Raw genomic sequence first — 22697 nt, 5'->3', positions numbered from 1 at the left:
ATCGCCAATCTTATCATAAATAACTGCTTCATGCAATTCCTTTCAAAATATGTATCAAGCTCCATTTAAAAAACTCATTTGTCCCACTCTAAAGGAGGGCTGGCAAAAATTTACAAGGCTGAGGAATGTTCACACATGCTGGTGTCTGTCAGCAGGGTTGGGCCACTGCGAAGCTTCTTGATAATAACAGCACTTGGTGCATCTTGATAGAGAAAATTTGTTGCTGTGAGTTCTGCTGTGCTGCACCCACAAGCTTTAGCTATACAGTAGAAACCTTGTGCTTATATTGTGCAGAAGACAAAGAAGCTACGGTTTTATTTAAATATGTCAGTTTCTGTAAGTCTGTTTGTGTTTGAGAGTTATGCATTTGCTTTGCATTTACAGGGGTGAGGAGGTAGCGCAGATATTGCAGTTTGTCCAGTACTGTACAGTAAGCAGTAGACATATAATTCAATTTTCTTTGTCATTTTAACTGTTTAAATGTATTTCTTCTTTGCTGCACACTTTGGTTTTCGACTTGCGCTGCTTAAAAGGTAATCATGTTGTCAGTATGATTGGTATGCAGAATGTAAAGCCACTACACAACCTTCATCTGAGTTCCCTGTGTTCCTCAATTTAGATGTTTTGAAGATGTATGTATTCTGAGACCAGTAAAATAATTAGGAATTTAATTTTCATTTAGGAATGGAATACCAGAACTACCTAAAACATCTGATTAGCAGATCAGGATGTTTCAGTGGTGGGTGTAAGAACTTCAGTCACTAGAATATTTCATTTGAATCAGGTGTTGGCAAGCATTTCCATCTACACCTTACTGTGTGCAGGCTTCTGTAGTCTTCTTTGTGTAATGAAGCACTGGCAAGACTTCAGTACCTGGCAGATAAATGCTGACTAGCAATGTTGATACAAGCTCATGTGGGACAAGTGTTGCAAGTGACTGTTGTGAAATATGCAGGACATGTCCGCTCTGGAGCTGCCAGTCTGATAACAGTCAAACTGCTAATTGTTAATAGCCGTTAAAATGTAATGAAGTTTATTTCTTAACAAAAGTAATGTATTAATGTTCTGGTTTCTGTTGTTGCTGGTATTTCCTTATTGGGCTAATAGTTCCTTTCTCATGGAAAGTGCTGTACCTAGGGAGATGGTTAAGAGCAACCTATGGTACAAAAACTTTTGAGCAATAACAGTGAGAAGAAATTATTGGTTTTTTGTCAGTTCACAGACTTACAAGGGAGCTGGCAAAATCACATGTGAAATCCTGCAAGACCTTCAGCCTTCTTTCTGAAAATCCAGTCTGTAGGATTGGACTTGATGTTAAATGGTTTAAGGGATTACTGGCTCACTGGGAGATGGTTAATTATTCATACAGGTGTCAGTTGACTTGGATGCATGGTCAGCATCACATAGTTCATTTTGTAATTAAAGCCCCCAGATTGCTACCGTGTGCTGCAAGAATAAACGAGCTTGATAAGTTTTGATTCCTCCCTGTTGAGAGTGAGGAGAGGCCCTTGGTTCTTTCTTCTTATGCCTTTTTTTTTTTTTTATAAATCTCTCTGTCTCTGGCTTTTTCCTTTGGCATTCCCAAGCCTCTGCTTGAGGAATTAATGGAAACCACTTGCTGTTTAATCACTTGGGATGATTGTTGTTCATATGCCACAAAGCAGTGTTTCCCTTGTTCTGCAGAAGCAGTATTATCAGCAATGAACTGTAAGTACCTGAGGAAGAGGTGGATTCAGCTTTGTCAGAAACAAAGTGACCTTTTCTGCAATCTGTCCATTCCTTTGTCTTTTTAAAAATTACCCCACTGAAGAAATGCTTTGAGCACATCAATAGTGCTTTCCTAACCATCCCATTACAAAACCTGTCTAATACATGCTTTATTCAGGACTAGTGGTAAAGTAATAACAAAACTCTTTGGTACCTTTTCCTGCCTTTTGAAATCAACACTTGCTTCCAAACCGGAGAATAACATGAAAAACCAATCAGATTTAGACAGGCCAAATATATATTCAGTACAGGATTCCTTTTCTTTGAGTCTTAGGAATCCTAGGAAGACAGAAAGGAAATGGGAAATTCTTAAACTCCCATTTATTTATTTATTTCAAATGAAGCTCTTGAGAAAGAGCTGAAAGAAGAGAAAGAGTCAAGAACTGAGAATCTTGATGGAAAGAAACGTGCTACCAGCAAAGGTGGGATCTCTAGTGACTGAAATTCCATATCTAAATAGGAAAAGTAGAGTTAAGCTTGTCCAACAGCAGCAGTTACAATGAACTTGATGGGTTGGGGGGAAGATTGAAAGGGTACAGGTTGCAATGAAATAATGAAAACTTTGGTTACTCCCAAATGGTTAAGGCACTTGCTGCTTTGAAACAAGAAGAGATTAATCTCTGAGCTTCAGAATTTGCTGTTTCATGGAGCAGCTATGCAGGGAGCATTTAGGAGAAGCAGCTTTTCATTTGGTCTTCAGGTGTGCTTAGGAGAGGCTTTTGAAACTGTACAATGTGACTGTGATCAAAATACATGTATACTTATATTTAATATCTTTGCCAGACCAGTTAAGAAAAATCAGTCTGTTACGGTAATGTTTAATATGAAGGATATTAATGACAACATTGAGGAATTTTGCTTAAAAACAATAAAATGAGAACATGGAACATGGTTATCTTTTGAGAATGCTATGTTAAAGCTCAGAGAAATGCACAGGAAAGACTTTAAATGAATGAAGAAGACAATGTAGAAGAGACATCCTTCAAAAGGAAGAACCTGTATTCAAACGAGAAAAAGTAGGCATGGACTTAACTGCCGGCAAGTTGAATGTAAAACACTCCAGAAAATTAAAAGTATTTTGAGGAGAGTCTTATGAAAACCATAAGAACAAATAAATTGCTTTCAGATGCAGCACAGGTGAAAACACTGCAGGAGAACATATGGCGTACAGGCCACTTAGTGACCTGTGTCTGCTGTAATGGAACAAAGAGGGGCTTTTTAAGCTTTTTAAGATTTCTCTTTAGGGAAGCTGAGCTAGAGGACATCTCATGCTGAAATACTGTCCACAGAGGTGTTAAAACTGACTGATAAAATGGGCAGTAACAGTTTGCTGGAATTTACAGTGACACTGAAGATTTCTACAGGAACATGACAGAGCTGTGCTGTGTAATATGTTGCTTAAAGCTGCCTTAATGCTAGAGGAAGTGGAAGGCAGCAGACATGATGACAGGTCTTAAGAGCTTCCTGAGGATCAGCAAGTCTGATTTTGAGTTCTGCTAAATGGTAGAAACAGCACTAAAGAGGGAGGACCTGGTGGACATATGAGCGTATCTGGGGAAGAGTCAGCTTTTGTTAGCAGGAAATCAGATCCTGTGAAAAAATGGGAATTCTTGAAGGAGTTACTGAGTATGTGGACAAGTGGTAAGATCGCTTATGCTATATTTGGTTTAGGAAAACTTAAAACAAAATCTTTCTTCAAAAGCTTTTAAAGAAAGTGAATTGATGGGGAAAAGAGGACAGGTCTGTTTCTCATCAGTTAGTTCTTAATTACTAGAGGAATAAATCAGTTTTCTTGGGGAATTATGTGTTCAACATAATCATAGGTGATTAGAAAAAAAACAGTAAATGGCTAGGTAACATTTGCTGATAATACCAAGTTATTAGTGATAAGAAAAGTTAATCTGCTGCAGAGAGCTGAGGAAAAGTTTTACTGTAATGAATGATAAAATAGATGAAATGGTAATAAATACAAAATAGTACAGAGGAGAGAATTTCACATGTACAGTGATGGACTCTAAATTTTACTATTATGATTCAGTAAAAAGATATTGGAGTTACTGTGGGTAACCTAGCTCATGTTGTAAGGAGTCAGAAAGACAAGTGGCAAATTAAAATTTAATAGGAAAGAAAGAAGAAAACAGGAAATACTGTGCCTCTCTGTGTATCTTTAAAACTTTGTGATTTTGGTCATTCCAAAAGAAGATGCTGAGTTCAATGAAAGATATGAAATGGCTTCTTTCAGGAAAGTAACTAGATTAGGATTTATCTAGAATAGGATTTTGGGAGCTGGAGGGAATATGATTTAGGCAGGATGTAGTAGGAGCCTGTGAAATCATGGATGGCATGGAAGAAGTTGATAGGGAATTTACGTTCATTCTTTCTTGTATTGAAAGAACCACAGGGAAGCAAATAAAATTACCTAATGACAAGCCCAAACCAAACACGTGCAATTATTTTTTGGTAATGTGTCATTAAATTTGTGGGGTTCACTACCACAGAACATGGTAAATGGGTTCAGAAGAGAATATGACAGGTCAACGGAAGAAAAAACTGTAAGGCCACAAAGTATGAAGCTGTCTCTGTCTCAGGTTTCCTAGAAGCAGAGAGAATATTCTGAGGATAGGTTGTTTATCATATACCTGGGGAAAGAACAGTCCTGGAACTATTTCCTTAACATCATAGTTAATATTTCATAGAACATTTTAAGGACAAGTTGATTCTGAAGAAGTATTTTTCAGTTATTTTTAACAATCGCAACCCACCAAACAATCCTCCTTCACATTTTTGAGAGTTTCACTGGCTTCTGATTTGAAATTTGCTAAATTAGTCAGGTTTTTGTTAATGTTTTCCAGACTGTTCCTGGTTTCCAGAGAGAAAATTATTTTTGCCTAAAAAGCAAAAATGGCTATTTCAGTCTTAATAAAAAAAGCAGGTAAAATAAGGCACTTTACCAGCTTGGCAGCCATGAGGAGCTTGTCCAGTAAACTGCTATTTCTTCGTATACCAGACCCGCCCTGATGGGTTCAGGTACTTTTTTGTTGCTTAACCATGAATGTGTTAAAGTCAAATACCTATTGTCTTTTCTGTTTTCTTCCTGGTAGTTACGGTGTGCTGCTTTGGGAGCTGCTAACTGGGGAAGTACCATTCCGAGGAATTGATGGTCTTGCAGTAGCATATGGTGTTGCCATGAATAAACTTGCCCTTCCAATCCCTTCCACCTGTCCAGAGCCTTTTGCCAAACTCATGGAAGGTAAGCCAGCGGCGATGTGAGTATGGTTTGTGCTGTATCTGGAGTGCCGTTGAGCACTGTCTCCTTGTGTTTGGCTTTATTCACTGGTGCAGGTTATGATGGGAGCTAGGCTTGACTGTTAGTGTTGCTGTGACAGTTACTCTATTGCAAGGGTAGTATGTGAAAGTAATTTCCCTGCCATTTGTTGATCAGCTGGCTTTGTAGGAAAATGGGGGCTACTGCTGTTGTCATCTAGCTTCTTGTTTTCTAGTACTGAAGACTCACCAACACCAAAACTTACCATATATTGGTCTAGTTTGAAGTCTTCAACTTTATTTGAAATTCATAGCTCAAACATCTTGCTAGGCAGTGTCTGGTTTGGAATGAAACTTTATCCTACTGACATTTCAGGGAGAGGGTTTAAATGCGGCTTTGACATTTGAAAACAACCCATATTATCAGTCAGAATGATGTGATTTTCTGCTTTGTGTGTGGAGATAGTTCATGCCCAAAGTAGGCTATATATGGAGGAAAGTAATATAGGAGTTTGTTATCAGAGCTTCTGTAGTTATTAAAAAGGATTCTGTGAGGTAGCTTTTGGGTGTACCTATGTGACCTGCTCTGCTGGCTGTTGCAACTACTTATGTATCTCCTGAGCTTCAGTTGTTCGTCCCTCCCTCCTTCCTTTCCTCTCTCTCTCACAGTAGTGCCTTTAGTGTGTTTTTCAATGACCTTATTCCCAAGTTGCAGGTATGGTAGCTCAGAAGCAATATAAAGCAACAAACTGCATCTGAAAGGGTTAATGCAAGTACAAGCTCAGTGCTATACCAGGGCAATTTATTTTGACATGGTTCCCTGAAAATGCCCTGGATTTGTTTAAACATAAGTAAGGTTATCTGCTGCTGGGGTTAAAAATAGTGCCCTCTATTGGGAAACTAGGGTAGAGACTCATGGCCAGTGCTTGAACCCAGCAGCACAGGGGTGCACCCACGTGGCTTTGGAACACTAAGCTTCTGCGTGTGCAGGGGGAAGAAGAGAACAAGAAAACAATTACTTTCTGCCCCTTCACCAAAACTGTTTTTCAGACAGGTTGTTTCCCATCTCGGGTGAACTCTTGTTTCCCTAATGCTGCTTTTACTTTTGAATGACTGCTCTGGTGGTCTTTGCTGAGACAACAGAGCTGAACTTTCCCTCCTTACAGAAAAGACTTGTATATTACAACTGTCCTCATTAGTGCAAATAATGGCAAATCTAGGCCTGGGAAAGTAAAAGCCACAGGCCACCTGCATAGTTATCCTGTTAACTCATTCATTCATGCATTTGGCTGGCTGTGGCGTTTTGTTTTACTTTGGGTCACATTTGCTTTGCCATGCTTAAAACCTGGGTTAAAGAAGTAGGAATTATGGCACTGACAGTCCAGCTGTATTGCACATTGCCACTAATTAGTCAGCAGCAGGGGACCTTCAAAGTGCTCTTTAACATCCTCAGTACTCTATTTTGATAAGAGAAGCAATTTTGAAATCCATAAACACAAATGTGTTCCAGCTTATGCCTCCTGGAACCTGACCAGATGCTTAAATACCTGCATTTTGATACCAGCAGTTTTGAAACCGAAGCTCCCAAGTGCAAAATCTCAGTAATGCTAAAATTAAAGAAAAGACCTGCAAAACCAAGCCTCACCAGTTGCACGGATTTTGTGAAGTGTTATTTCGTTTTAATTACAGGCCCTCCTTGGTGTATTTCAATCCATGAAACTGATGAATGAAAGTCTTTTAAGACATCACCAGAATGTTTGTAAGCATGTTTAGTTTTTTCCAGCTCTAAGGTCCAGGAAACTTTAGAAAATCTTTACAATTCCTGCCTCATGCTGCAGTAATGTGTATCTGAAATCCAGTGACCCCTTAAAGCAATGATAGCGTGAGCATATTGAGAGACGCCCATATGTTAGTTTCTTCCATTCATGAACAGAAACTGTATTCCTTAGAAATATGCTTGATTGCTAAGCTTTTTCTGTTTGGTTCTTCTCCAATTTTGGCATGCAGGGGTCTACCAGTGCTAAAGAGAATAAGGATACTTGTTGAGCAAGAACCTGTGTAAGTGCCAGTACAGGACAATATAGAATGAGAAAGCGATGCTTTCTGCAGGGGTAGAAATAACAATGAAGTGAGAGGGAGAACTGAATAAGTAAGAACATTTTGACTTAATGGCTTTTTAAAAAAATGTTATTAATGATTTTTGTAGCTTGAGATGTTGCTTCATACCATTTTCTATTTCAGTTTCTGTTTTCAACATTCAATTCCCATCACTGTAAAAGGAGTACCTTTTTGTACTATTGCTAGTTGAGTTGCCTCATGTGGTAAGATAGGACCTTAAATTCTGTGGTTTTAGAGCTCTGTAACTGGGTAAGTTATTACATTAGATTGTAAATGAAAAAGCTTATTTATCTGTGGTTTCTCTTAAAAGCAAAATAAAAAAGCCTGATCAAACAATTTTCTTTCAAATAATAAAGAACCCTTAAAAATAAGAGAATTGAAAATGCACTATTTGATGTCATTATGTGCTTGAATCTGCTGTTTTTACTCAAGGTATGCTTGATGCCCAATCTGCTTTACAGGAGAGATGTTCAGTTCTGTGGAAGAGATTCATAATGACTCAGCTTAATATTAGTTTGGCATTAGAGGGAACTCTGATAGCATATCCTGCAGTATGGCTGTTAACATTGAAGTGCAAGTGTGATAGAACAATTGTTTGCAGGTCTTGCATAGTATCTCCAGTCTGTGAGCACATACAACTTAAAGCAAAATATTTAAAGAAATTATTTATGATTTTTAATATATATTTGAAAATGTAACTTCCTGTAAAATTAGTAAACTTCTATTTTATGTGGCATATTACTGCAGTAGAACCTAGAGACCAGGTAGTTCAAGATCTTAGATGATGCTGGGTATTGTATAAACATGAAAGCATGAAATCTATACTTGACTATGAAGGTACAGTAGTCAATGCAAGTGGGAAATGGAAAAGATGAGGTAATACAGATAGTGTGCATGCTACTCTTAGCCACTGGGGATCAGTAAAGTACTACTCATCTTCTCAAACCTCCATACTAAGAGATGCTTAACAACTGCTTGTCTTTGTCCTATTCTAGATTGTTGGAACCCTGACCCACACTCACGACCTTCCTTTGCCAGTATCCTAGACCATCTCACCGCCATAGAAGAGTCTGGGTTCTTTGAAATGCCCAAAGATTCCTTCCACTCCCTGCAGGAAGACTGGAAACAAGAGATCCAAGAGATGTTTGATCAGCTCAGAGCTAAAGAAAAGGTAAGAATAAGTCCCAAGATCAATGACAGGTCACGGTGCAGAAAAGGGAAGAATCATGAGTAAAATAAATACCCTCATGCTGAGCTGCTACTCTAATACTGTAGTGAGCTTCCATTACACACTGTGCAAATTGCTATGATGAGTTGTCTCCATTATTTAATGCATCTGATAGCTATTTCGCTGTTAGATCTTAATTGAGAAGCCAAATGATAACTGTAAACAGTAAACGCAGGGAAGGTGATTTCAACATATATACTCTAATAAGCATTGCAGTTTTGGTTCTGTGAGGTTTGTGTTTTCCAGGTTTTAAGCACAGCCAAAGTGGATAGACTATAGTAAGCATGAGTGCTGCCAGGGGAATGGCATAATAACTGTTACAGTTGAAGTCCATCTGGGTAAATAGCAGGAAATAAAAATACTAGCAGGAATAAAAGGAATTGTGACCATCAGTCTCCAAGAGGCTGATGTGAAAAGCTGAAGTTTTCTTCAAGCATACTTGTGTAAAGCACACCTTGCTGCATCTATGTAAACATAGATGGGTCCTTGCAGGGACTGTCTTTGCAGTTGTTGCTATGAAATACTGCAGTGGAATCACTAATAATATTTTTATAAAGGTTCATGGTCTCTTGCCTAAAATAATTTTGTAATAAGCAACCAACTTGATTTGGGCTCAAAAGTTGGACTTGTGAGGCAGAGAGAAGGAACTTTATATATCCTGTTCACCTCAGGAATGAAATGCACTGAATTTCACCTCCATCATGATGGGACAGGTAACAGTGACATCACTAAAAAAATTTAAATAATCTAAGGTAAAATCTGTCTGTGTTCTATCTGAAGATTAGCTTCAAGTCTTCAGTTTTTAGCTCTGCATTGGCACTAGCCAGCTGGAGATAATTATTCCGAGTGCTGAATTCTTTTGTCCTTGTGGTAAGAGGAGTGCAGTAAAAAGACATTTTGAGATCCCAAGGACAGTTTCAGTTGATTTATTTTGTCAACAGGGGAAAAATTGGAAAGTTTGCCTTATGCATCTTTAAGCCTAAGGCGCAGCCATGCTTGCTGGAAAATGATGGGAATGGCCTCCTGATGTTTTCCTCATTCATTTTTGTTAGAGATGTGTTTTTTGCTACTACGATGCATGAGATGGCAAGGTTATTTTTAAATAGTCTAAGTCATTACTGAAGTTAATATAGGTACTTATTGAACAGGAAAGCAAAGATTGATTCTTTTGACTGTTATGAATAAATCTTCCAGAACGGGTTCCCATATGCATGATACTCTTCAATGGCTCTCATAAGCATGTTCATGTTAGATATCCAGAGTATTTTCTCATGACAATGAATTTAGGACTCAGTGCCTTTGCACAGAATCACAGTGTGGTTGAAGTTGGAGGGACCTCTGAAGGTCATGGAGTCCAAGTCCCCTATTCGCACACAGCCAGCTAGAGCCAGTTGCCCAAGACTGTGTCCAGATGGTCTGAAAGGTAGGAAACTCCACAACCTCTGTGGGTAACCTGTGGCAGTGTTCAGTAATGCTTATGGTAAAAAAGGGTTCAGAGTGTATCTCCTGTGTGCCTATTGCCTCTTGTCCTGTCACTAGACACTGCTGAAAGGAGCCTGGCCTATCTTCTTTGCACCCTTCCCTCAGGATTTCATATACACTGTAAGATCACCTTTCCCCCCACCCAAACCTTCTCTTTGCTAGGATAAACAGACCCATCTCTCTTAGCCCTTCCTCACAGGAGACATGCTCCAGACTCTTAATGATCTTCAAGGCCCTTTGTTGGACTCTTCCCATGTCAGTATCTTTTTTTCTGGAGACCCTGGAACTGGACACAGGATTCTGCGTGCAGCCTCACAATGCTTATATCCATATTTTAATACTGATAGGAAGGGTCTTGAATGGCAGGCACAGAAGTTCTTGAAGATTGCTTTTGGCTTTCAGCTGGGCCTTTAACCAGTGCTGTGAGCACAGGTCATTGCTGCTGTATCTTCAGAATATATAGTGTTAGTCTTAACCCACAGGTCACAAGGTAGTTTTTTGTTTCTCCTTTCTTCTCTCCCTGCAGGAGCTGCGCACATGGGAAGAAGAACTGACTCGTGCTGCTGTTGAACAGAAGAACCATGAGGAGTTGCTACGAAGGAGGGAACAGGAGCTGGCAGAACGCGAGATTGACATCCTGGAAAGGGAGCTCAACATCATTATCCACCAGCTGTGTCAGGAGAAGCCTCGGGTGAAGAAACGCATGGGGAAGTTCAAGAGGAACCGGCTCAAGTTAAAAGATGGCAATCATATCAGCCTGCCTTCAGGTTGGTCACATGTTAGACTGTGTAAGGTGAAATGGGAAGAATAGTTGAACCTGTTGGTTTGGTAACTCCTTTCTGCTGATACTTACACATTAGGATCATAGAATCTAGAAAGTATTTGATGTACCTTGGGAAAAACATGTGTCTTGAGATCAAGAAACTCTAGAAAATATGATCATCTTGTGGCTAGCATTCCCCAAAATTCCAAAGATAAAGGACAGAAGTAAGTTTGAGTTATTACATGTTTGTTAGTCAATGGCTGTATATGGTTCATGGTGAAAATGTTGGTGTTGCAGTTTAACAATTTGATACTCAAAATGATCAGTTTAAGAAAAGATGTACATAAAAAATGATGGAGGTTCTTGCATTAGTAATATTTTACATAATGCTGCAGCAGAAGCCATAATCTACTGGATTTCTTGGTGCAGGAATCTTAAAATTATCTAAAAAGTCAATAGCTGTGACACTACAGCCCTACATTGCTAGTTTCATAAGTGAACTCATATTAACACACAAGTGACCTCTAATACCACCCTTCTGGAAGAAAATGTTATCAGTGGGGTGTCATGGAAGTCACTCTCAAGAAAGCAAAGATGGTGATTTTCAGAAATACTAAGTCCTTATCATTCCTGCTGTGGATTCTTTATGGAGATTCAAATTTGTGAAAGAACAAAAGCGTTGGTTTTGTAAATCACCTGAGGTTCATCCATCATTACTTCAAGGATCATGGCTTACGCTATATTTTGTGTTTTCTGAGAGAGGTTGGCTGTTCAGAAGAGCAATGATAAAATGTGCTTGTTAACTATGCTTTTCTTCAGGTCTGTAAACACATACTGCTGGTGGTTTTGCTTAGCTTAAACTGAGAGAAGATGAAAGGAATTTATCCAGGGATATACTTTAGCTTAAATGTCAGTCAACGCATGGGGATATGTGTGTGTATGCATCTCTCATATACACTATGATGGTATGTTTTTGCGAGTGTGAATGCACATCTTTGTTCTGAAGTAACTGTATGTACAACAGCAAAATAGCTATTAACTGTAAAACTTCATTTCTACATAGATCCTGTAATTTGCACTCTTCAAAAGCATGAATTATTACTTCATTTTTCTTATATTAAGCAAAAGAATTTTAACTGTCTTTCTGTTTTTGTTTTGATTTTTTTTTCTTTTGGGAAGCAGATTTTCAGCATAAATTCACTGTGCAGGCTTCTCCGACGATGGATAAAAGGAAAAGCTTGATCAGTAGCTGCTCCAGCCCTCCTGCAAGTCCCACAATTATTCCCAGACTCAGGGCCATACAGTGTAAGGAGCTCAATGTAGTATTGAATTTGGGAAATGTGCAGTCTGTCAGCGTGGTCAGATGCCAAGATTCCATATCTAGGACAGGACTGTAAAAAAACCGTTCCTAAAATGTTTGCCTTGCATCCTGCGTGTATGCATTTGCAGAGAAAAATGGAGTGTGTTGGTGATGGGGGGGAAAGTATCTCCTTCTTTGGAGTGCAAACCTGACTTACCCATGCTCTTGAAACATTGCTGCTTATATAGAAAAATACATTGCTTGGGTGTACTAACTTGCAGAACAGATCTATGAAACATTATTGAGGTGGATTAAGTTACTTTTGGAAGGAAAGAAGATCAAGGGCGCTTGTCATGAAAATAGTTTCCCATAATAAACCAGAATTAGGCACACAAGCATGTTTAGAAGTATGAGAGGGATGTTAATTAATGTGTAGTGTTTGTATTGGACATCACAACACTTGTGTGTCTGGTATCAAACTGGTGGTTCTAAAAGAAAAACCAGTGATGGCGTAAAGCTATAAAGCCTACTTACACTAGATTTGAAGGGATGTGGTTCTTAGATATGTGTTGATAAATGGTCAAAACTATGGGAAATAAGCCTGAAGGGGTGTTTTCATTACTATTCCTGTTCCAGCCTATGTTTTATTCTTTATGTTGCTTTGGAACCAATTCTTTAAGTTGTATATCTTTTTTTCTTTCCCATTTTCCACTGTTCTTCCCACCTGTGAAGTGACTCCTGCTGAAAGCAGTAAAACATGGGGACGAAGCTCAGTCCTTCCAAAGGAGGAAGGAGAGGAAGAAGAAAAGAGAGGCCAGAAGAAAAAGGGACGCACCTGGGGACCAAGCTCACTTTGTCACAAGGAGCTAGGTGCAGGAGAAGATGGGTAAGAGAGAGCCTGGAAGCAGACTGGTTTCTAGATTCTAAAATCAGTTATGAGCTGGCTCACAGGAGATTTGCCTTTCCTTTTGCAAACACTTTCCTTTTCCAAACTTATTTTCTGTACCAGGGATATTGGAGATTACAGTACTGCACTGCAGTCAGGCCCTTGCTAGAGGTACAGCATTGACTGATGTTTTCACTGTCTGTTGTTACCTTGGTATGTGTACTTGTAAGCAGTAGAATTTCCTGGCTGTACAAAACTGTTTCTCTAGTAGCTTTTCTTTATTTCCAGGCTCAGCTCCCTGTAGTTTCATATAATAGCTGGAACTACTTCTCCTTTACAATTCACAGCTATGCTTTTCTTGTCCTAAATGCTGTTATTTGAGGTTCAACAAGGCAAAGTGCTGAGGTCCTGCATCTGGACCACAGCCCCATGCAATGCTCCAGGCTTGGGGAAGAGCTGCTCAGCAGACAAGGACCTGGGGATGTCCCATGAAGCTGAATGTAAGCCAGCTGGTGCCCAGGCAGCCAAGAAGGCCAACTGCATCCTGGCCTCTATCAGAAATAGTGTAGCCAGCAGGGCCAGGGACGTGATCTCTCCCTGTACTCAGCAGTGGTGAGGGCACACCTGGAATACTGTGTTCAGCTCTGGGCCCCTCACTACAAGAAAGACATTGAGGTGCTGAAGTGGGTCCAGAGAAGGGCAATGAAGCTGGTGAAGGATCTGGAGCACAAGTCTGATGAGGAACAATTGAGTGTTTAGTCTGGAGAAGGGAAGGTTCAGGGGAGGACCTTATCGCTCTCTACAACTGCCTGAAAGGAGGCTGTAGTGAGGTGGGGGTTGGTCTCTTCTCCCAAGTAACGAGTGATAGGACAAGAGGTAATGGCCTCAAGCTGTGCCAAGGGAGGTTTAGGCTGGATATTAGGAAGAATTTCTTCCTGTAGAGGGTGATCAGGCATTGAAACAGGCTGCCCAAGGCAGTGGGCACGTCCCTGGAAGTGTTCAAAAAACCATGTAGACGAGGCCCTCAGTGATATGGTTTAGTGATGGTCTTAGAAGTCCTGGGGTAATGGTTGGACTTGATGATCTTAAGGGTCTTTTCCAACCTAGTCGAGTCAATGATTATTTTTAAAGTATCTGGTAGAGCCAGGAACGTATCTTCTCTTTGGGCTTTTGAAAAGGACATGTAGCTGGAGTGACTATATCCTGAAAGTGATTTTTGCAGAGATCTATTTCTATAGATTCTTATCTTGTGGCTTGTCTTTTTGTGTGTGTGTCTGAATTATTTATACCAGGACCCCAACGGATCATTGCTGAAATGCTGCTTTAAACATAGGAATATTTTGATCTTCTAAGAGGTTTGAATGTCTTGTTATTTTTAGTGGAATTGGAAGCTTTTTCCCCTGCTAAATTGACAGTTTGTCTCCTGCCATATTTTTTAGCAAGGAAAATAAAATGGTTATAATTTTTCTTTAAAATTATGTCCTCAGGTGTGAAATTCTTGGAAAATAGATGTTTACATAATGCATCACTATTGCAGTCCTCTGCAAGAGGGCCTGGATCTGAGTGTTCTAATGACATTAAAATGTTCTCCCTCAAAGGTACTCTTGACATGTTAACAGGGCAATGTGGGGGAAGCTGCTTTGACTGCTGCCTATGCTTTACCTATTGTCATGCTTTAAAATCATTAATTATATAAAAGGCAGGAGATCACTGAAGCTGGTAGAAAAACATTTCTACCTGTATAGAAGTCACGTTCTTAGAATTCTGGGAATAAAGCTCTTCAGTTTCCTGTTCAATCTGAAGCTCTGAATTGCTTTTGGGCACAGACAGCTGGAGGGGAGTTGCTTGCTAACCATGGTTGCTCTTAAAACAATGGTGTTCTTTCTACAATTGAGATGTTGGGTAGTATTCATCACCTTTTCCAGGAAGACTCAATGCAGCTATAGCGTTTTGCAGAGTATCTGAAACATGATAGTGTTGCTGAGAGGGCAGTGTGGTTAACACATAAAATGAACTATGGCTTCTTGCCGAGATTATGCAGGCTTAATTTTAAGGCCTGCACTGCAGACTTTAAATTAAAGAGGGCAGAGCTGCAGTAAATGTGAGTGACTCAAAAGATTGAGTGCTTGCTATTTTTTCTATTTTATAATTCTAGTTTTAGAGGGTAGGGGGGTAATGAGGTAAAGTGAAGAGCTAAACTTAGGATAGAAAAGTCCAATTCAAATCTTCTTCATGACACTGTTCTAGTAGCAGCAGTGCTACTATTCCAGCTGCTTTCACGACTCTGATCAATGGAACTTGAATCTTCATCTTTTTTATCACTTTCCATGTGGTCTCCACAGAAGGCAATCCTAAATCTATGCAAGAATTACATTGTGGGAATTTCAGTGAAATTCTCTAGCATGAATAAAATGACCTGTAATTAACATCAAGTAAAGGCAGTCATGAAAAGATTATATAGTGATTATTCACTCTTCTGCATTTATCTTTGATCATAATGAATATGCACAGCAGCAGAAGGATGCTGTGCTAAATTGCAGAGACTGGATGAAGCTTTATGTTGGACTAGTGTTGTGACAGTCCAGTTGTGATCTTATGCTATATTCTCAAGCATATCTGATGAAGTCTTAATTGTCTTTAAACTGGGCATTGACTATTCTCTGGCTGTTATTGTGGCATGGGTGATTTTTACCCTGTTTAAGTTTTCAGGCTGGTGGTGCTACCAATTTTACAGAAGGTGACACTAGATGTGGGCTAGTCATAGTTCTTTAGCAATGCTCTCTTAAAATCTTGCAAGCTAAATAGGGGTGAGCCTGAGAATAGACACATTTTATTCATGACAGTATTGTATTAGTGCCTCAACATTACAGAATATTACAGAATGGTATTACAACACTGGAGGTGCAGTCTTATAGTTGTAGGGAAGTTTTTTGCAATTTGCTGAGCAAATAAGCCTTGTCACCTTAGTACTCCTAAAGAGAGGTGCTTTTGACTTCCCCATAGAAAAAGGCAACTGAGAAGTAACTCAACCATAATACAACAAAGAGAGTAATAACCTTCCTGTTATTTAATCTAAATAGATTACAGGTAAGAAGTCTTCAGGTTCCTGAACTGTTTGTGCTGGTGTCTGAAATAGATAGTTTTACTGCTAATGTTTGCAAATCATTCCAGTTGCTTTTTCCTTGGAGCAGCAACAGGTAATATTGCTGTAGTAGGAATGTACTCAGCATGTTTTGAATTGTTTACAAATGCACACTACTGTCTAATTTTTAAGACGATGTCCTGTTATCCTCTGGACAGGTTTTGGGGGCCTACTTGTAACTTGGGGAGGAGAGAGAGAAGAAATGAAAAATAAAAAGGAAGGATGAAGATTTCATAACCTTGAGGCAATCATAGCAGGCCTTGAAAGTTTTTTGGTAGCTATTTATCTTTCTGTTCAGATTGAGCTGCTTACTAGAGTTGTTTCTGATGTCATGAAAGTACCACAGGGAACAAATAGGTTGATGGTAGTGAATACCTATGAATACTAATAAGCTCAGGTACCTAGTGACATACTCTTAAATGCAGGTGACATCAGTAAGGATTTGGGTTTGGGTTTTTCACTCGTTTGTGGTTTTGGTGTTTTTTTTTTGTCTGTAAGTAAAAGAAGCAATGACATGATTTATGATTTTAATTACCTGCCTTTCCATAATATACTTTTAAATGTCTGTACTTCAATGAGGTGTTTTCTTTAGAGAACAAATATTGGGATTTACAATACAGAGGCATAACTCCACTGTTACAATGACTTGAGCATATTATTGTCCCAGTGAGTGATCTTTGACTTCCATCATTCATTTGTATTTCACATGGAGATGTTTTTGGAGTTATTCCCCTCCTCCTGCTGAGCACTTTATTTTTTATCTGCCATGGTAGGTTTGCCTTGGTTTAAAAAGAAAGTGTTCCATCTGATTTTTTTTAGTGGTGGTTTCTGTTATTCTGCATTCATGGTATCAGCAGAGGGCTTTTGACTGCCATGGTGTAACGAATGAGGGAGGGACTTTTTTACTTTTCTTGTATTTTAAGGTGCTGTAAAGATGTTGCAAAATGTCTTGCTATGGGAGGAGTTCAAATATGTGTAGTTAAGGTGGATTCCTGCATACTCTATGTAGAATATGGAAGGGGGAATGAAAATTGGTTGTGAACATGGTACATTTTCTCCCATCGTTCTACTGTTTCAGTCTGAAAGCTCTGGTAGAAGGATACAAACAGTGGTCATCGAGTGCACCGAACCTTGGGAAGATCCAGAGAACTGCACCTGCTTTTCCAGGTTTCACCAGCTTAGCAGAGATGGGTAAAAGAATTCCCTGGACTTTATATTCTCATCTCCACTTCCATTCACATCTGAATGACCCTCTCTTTTCCTGACCTTCACCCAGTACCTTACAGCAATGTTTTCATTTAGGTGGTATCCGGTTTTCTTTTATTCTTTGTGAAATAACTTTCTCCTTTTTAATTTTCTTTCTGTTTAGTTTTCTGCTTGTGCCTCTTACCTGTCAAGGAAACCAGCTTCTTTCAGTTCCCCTCTAGCTCCATGCTACCTCTCAGTTCCATTCTTGTTAATGGTATTTAGATGTGCAGCATGGTTATACCTTCACTTGTAAGGAGAGATCCTTGTAATTTTCCTGCCTTTTGCTCTTCACTCCCAAACATATAATTTTACTCTAGAAATAACTGAGGTGTAACTTGTTTCTGAAATACTGTTCTGCAGTTGATCCCAAACACTTTGGTAGTGTTTCCAGTTATTTGTCTCAGTCTATGGGCTTTGGAGACAGTAGCCTGTGAGTATTTGGCACTTGGAATGATGCTTGCAATGAGGACAGTTCTGTCTTCTGAGTGAAGCTTATTTTCATGTATATTTGTAAGGAAGTGAAATTTGCCAGTGAAAATGTGACATCAATGCAAAGTCTGTTTTCATTTGCTTTTCAGATGATGAAGACAGTGAATGCCTTAATGGGGAGGGCAAGGTGCACCCTTCACCTGGGCACAATCAGTCATACCTCTGCATCCCATTTCAGAAGAATGAAGACTGGGATGGCCCTTCTAGTGATGCCAATGAGGAGTCCACCCCTGTGAACTCTGCTACTAGTACCCCACAGCTGACACCCACCAACAGCCTCAAACGTAGTGGCTCCCACCACAAGCGATGTGAGATTGCATTGCTTGGCTGTGGAGCAGTGCTAGCTGCTGCAGGCCTGGGTTTTGATCTGTTAGAAGCAGGGAAGTGTCAGCTGCTGATTGAGGAGGAGCCAGAGGCACCCAGGGAAGAGAAGAAGAAGCGTGACAGCCTTTTCCAGCGAGCTGGACGCCAGCGCAGGAGCACTAGTCCACCTTCCAGAAAGATCTTCAGGAAAGATGATCCCATGTTGTTGCTAGGCGAGCCATCCACATCCCTCACCCTTCTGTCCCTGTCTTCCATTTCCGAATGTAATTCCACCCGGTCCCTGCTGCGCTCAGACAGTGATGAGATCGTGGTGTATGAAATGCCTGTCAGCCCAGTGACAGTCAAGGCTCCCATGCCAGCCATTACCAACCCACTAGTCAATGTCCAGATCGAGAGGTTCAAACAAGACCCCAACCAGTCCCTGACTCCCACCCATGTGACGCTCTCTTCCCACACCCAGCAAAGCGGGCACAGGCGCACACCTTCTGATGGGGCCATCAAAGGGAGCGGACTAGTTGTCAGTGGGTGCCCAACCAGTGGATGCCCTTCCAGTAGCTGTTTAACTGGAGCACTGGGAGCAGGTAGGTTTTTAGCCATCTTCCTTTTCCTCTTCAGAATAAAGACCCAAAGAGTATAACTGTTTATTCGGGAGTAAACATGTTGCTTACACAGCATCCATTGTGATGGTCAGTCCATAAGATGAGCTTATAGGTGCTGCCTTTACACAAATGATGAACAGAATAATACAGTAATGGTCTCTGTTCCAGCATCTCAGCTAAGGAACTCTCCTCTCCTGTGCTATGAAGCAGAGTGTAGTATTGTTTCTTAGATAAAGATGGTACCAACGTACAAATGCTGTGCATTTTAGCAGTTCCTCAGTATTCCATATCCAATGCCTTTATACACTTGTTTGTATTGCTGTTATAATATCAAAGTAAATTCTGATCTTTAAGGCAGTGAAAACAGGATCTCTGAAACAGTTTGGGGCTATGCCACTATTGCTCCAAGTAAAAGGGATCTTCCTGTGTAGGCAGTGTTCTCACTGTTGCAGTCTTTAGGAGTGGCTATGACTTGATAACTTAAAAAAACCCTTTCCTGTTTTCTTGCTCTAGTAATTCAGAGGGAAAAAAAAAAGAACTAGAATAATAAATTAAAATCTGATTTAATTAGACTTTTCCCAGAGGTAAAACAAAATGTGAGGTTGTCTGTTGAATGGCAGTCTGCAGTAAAATGTGGGTTAATGCAACTGAGAATACTCATTAAAATGGTATTCATGAAAATGTAAAAGTTGTGTTTATATATAAAAGAAAACACCATCCCCCATCCCTAAACAAAAAGCAACCAACAAGTGCCCACAGTAGGTGGTGTTTATTGAGTCTTCAGGAAGTTGGTACTGCTCACTGCAAATAGGTGTCGCATACCCTGCTGTGCAAGTGTCTCCCTGATCCATTCAAGTTGTTGATGGGTAATGTGCCCTTGGAAGGATTTGGAGAGTCCTCACCTCTGGTAGGAGGTCAAACCCATGCTCTTCAGTCTGAGAACTAAAGAAAGCAAATGAGAGAATGAACAAAACTTGTTGCTTGTGCTAGGCCAGTGTCTTGCAATGTGTTGAGAACAGCATAGGGTTAAAGAAGACAGTTACTTCAGATTGGTGTGGTCCTGAAGAAACACAGTTCATAGATTCTGATTGGAGGCTTTCTGCTTTGAAAATGTTTTAGTAGTATACATACAGTAAACTAAGACCTGTTGGAACCATTTAGCAGTGACATCTAACTTGTTTCCTTCTTCTCTTACATCTTCTGTTTTGGATAGGTGTATTAAAAACACCTAGTCCAAGTAGAGATCCCAGTGAGGTCCCTCGCCTGCCAGACCCCAACCTTGTTTTCCCTCCAGCCCCGAGACGATGGAATGCACAGCAGGACCCCACACTGGAAAGACCCAAGACACTGGAATTCCTGCCTCGGCCACGTCCTGCAGCCAGTCGGCAGCGGCTTGATCCCTGGTGGTTTGTATCACCCAGCAATACCAAGGGTGAATCTTCTGCAAACAGTTCAAGTACTGATACTCCAAGCAATCTGGACTCTTGTTTTGCTAGTAGCAGCAGCACTGTAGAAGAGAGACCTGGACTGCCTGCACTGCTTCCTTTCCAGGTGGGTCTTCCTGTAGAGGAGCGGACACTGTTGGACATAGATGCTGAGGGGCAGAGCCAGGACAGCACCATTCCGCTATGCAGAAGTGAACTTAACTCACAAAAAGCTGCAGCATATGAACTCAAGCAAGAATTCTGGTCCTAGTATGAAATCCACTGGGGACAGTGAGCCCCTCTAAATTCAATCCTACTTTTTGCACTGAGAATGCACTTTGAAGACAGATGAGATGGAGGGATGCTACAGAGATCATATGGTGCTGCCTCTGCTGAAGATATGTTGTTCGACTGCCTGCTTTTTGCAGTTGGATGAAACTTGGCAGCTGTGAGCTGCTGACTTGCTGTGGGTTTTTTCTGTAGTCTTCCCTGCCCTCTTATTGCAGTTTGAATCTGCAATGAGCTGAAATTATCATATCAAAGTCCTTGTTACTAACCTTGTAGGATTTGGCACTTGCAGTAAGTATATTGATATCTATCCTGGTATTAATCAGTATTTTCAAAACTCAGTTACTACACTGCAGCAGACATCAGTGTTTGATGTTTTCCCAAGGAATCCAGGACAGAAACAAATATCTGGAGACTACATTCTCTAAAATGTGTTCAGATCATTAGACAGGCCTGGGAATCATGGTACCCCCACCGAAGGAGCAGAAGTAGCTATCTTAGACTCGCTTGTCCTCTTTTGCTCATGTGATAGTGCAGGGTGGAACAGACTGCAGAGGAAGGGCATGGCATTCCTACTGATGGCGATTTTTGAGAACAAACCAGCTAGACTGTTGGGAATGAGTAGGTGTAGTTAATCCTGACTTCAAGGCAGGTTGGATGGACTTCATTGATCTCTTGAGGTCCTTCTTGGCCCTATTTTTCTATGATCCTGTGCTTTCAAAAAGCTGAAGGTTTATGGTATGGATGTTAACTCTAGCTTTCTTTTTTGTTTAAACCTTTGGTTCCATCAGCCTCCTTTTCCCACCCCCTGTATCCCAGGCTCATAGTCAAGCTGCTCAGCTTTGGGAAGGGAATTAGCAGGAACTGTTTCTTTAAAGCTGTATTGGCTTGGTTGTGTCCTCTCATTTGTTTTTTTTTAACTTCCTGGTTTTCCTCCTTACACTTTTTAGGAGTGGCCCTTGAAACCCAAGACTGTTCTTCTGCACACTGATAATTGTTTAAGGCTCTTTGGAAATTGAGGCTTGTTAGTAGTTGGATTGTGCAAACAAGAATCAGAACATCTGGATTCTGTTTTATTTTGTCACTGTCTCACTGTGTGACTGTGGGCAAATAATGTAACCTCTGTGCCTAAATTTCCCCATCTGTAAATAATAGGAAAAATACCTACCTCACAGGGGGAGGGATTGGGACATATGTAATAGATATAAAGTCCTTTGAGATCTTTGAGTGAAAGGCACTCAAGACATGTAAAACTTTATTCTTGTTCAGATATGTAAAAACTCCTAACTGGAGCCAGAACAGACCCATCTTGAAGGAGGAAGTCACACAAACGGGGTGTGCCTGTGCTCACAACCTTCTGTACAGAGACTGCAAATGTGTATGTGCCTCTGCAGGTGTATCTTACTGGCTTTAATGAGAGCTTCACTCTTCCCCCATTTTGGCATTATAAATAAGGGATGTGGCCTTTATATGAGCATAGTAGGGTAGTCTGCTTTATTGCAGGGTACAGCATATCTGTTCACTCTTTTTGTAGGGATCAGTGCTCATTTTGCTAATCTACTGACCATCTGGGTACAAATAACTGATTTGACAGTGCTGCCAATGCAGTCCTCAGCCTGTTAGGGCAGTCCATGAAGGCAGTATAGCCGAATACTTTCTCAAAGCTGTCAGCGCAGAGAACCTGTGTGCTTTAAATGTTTATAACCTGATGTTAAAAACCAGTGTATGTGGGGAGGTACTGTACTTAAGGGTCTTTAGGTCTGCTTAAGGGCTAAAACCAGCATGTTGCCATTAGTCAAGCACACCTTTTTTTTCCAAGCATTTACAGTATATTTTGCTGTAGAAAGGTAATACATTTCTTGTTTATCACATTCCATGAAGTGTGTTTAATGGCAGAATTGCCTTGCCTGGTGAATGCTCCAGTGCTAGCCTTAATGGTGCTATCCAGTTGCTGAAGCTGGTTAGACTGTTGCCTGAAGACAAGGTGTTCTGATGTGGAGCTAATATACTTTAAAGAGAAAACACCTTAAACTGCTGACGCTTCTATTAAATGTAGACCTTTGGCATTATTGATTTCTTAAGCATTCATCCTTTCGCTTTCTATTTCTGAAAACTCAGTTTGTGATGTAGAGACCAAAAAAAGGTAAGCCCTGCCCAACAGATGGTTAATTTGGATTATGCTATAGAGAAAAACTCAAGGTATGACAATTCAGAGGCTGTGTCAGAGGGTCATAAAGGAGGAGATTAAAACTATCTATTTTTCACACTCTCCCTTACCATTTTACCATCTGAAACAAAACTGGATCGGCTGTTCTGAAATGTAATGTTTTCTATCTAAAAAGTATCATTACAAACATCATAGAAAACATCATTTA

General features: G+C 40.2%; 1 protein-coding gene across 1 annotated transcript in view; it reads left to right on the top strand.

Annotated features, from left to right (window-relative positions):
• MAP3K9 (mitogen-activated protein kinase kinase kinase 9) overlaps positions 1–22221 on the top strand; it is a 57729-nt gene extending 35508 nt beyond the window's left edge. Inside the window, exons 4-11 of the mRNA XM_057421359.1 lie at positions 4869–5017; positions 8145–8320; positions 10386–10626; positions 11805–11927; positions 12655–12808; positions 17029–17141; positions 17777–18592; positions 19824–22221. Of these exons, the coding sequence (XP_057277342.1) occupies positions 4869–5017; positions 8145–8320; positions 10386–10626; positions 11805–11927; positions 12655–12808; positions 17029–17141; positions 17777–18592; positions 19824–20305 (2254 nt within the window). The 3' untranslated portion in view covers positions 20306–22221. The remainder of the gene's footprint in view (positions 1–4868; positions 5018–8144; positions 8321–10385; positions 10627–11804; positions 11928–12654; positions 12809–17028; positions 17142–17776; positions 18593–19823) is intronic.
• The last annotated feature ends 476 nt before the right edge of the window (positions 22222–22697 follow it).

Source organism: Pezoporus wallicus, unplaced genomic scaffold, assembly GCF_028554395.1.
Source record: "Pezoporus wallicus isolate ANWC-B61680 ecotype Strahan unplaced genomic scaffold, APGP_CSIRO_Pwel_v1 contig_2144, whole genome shotgun sequence".
NCBI classification, from domain to species: domain Eukaryota; kingdom Metazoa; phylum Chordata; class Aves; order Psittaciformes; family Psittacidae; genus Pezoporus; species Pezoporus wallicus.
The sequence above is the reverse complement of the archived record's forward strand: the minus strand, read 5'-3'. Positions and strand labels throughout refer to the sequence as shown.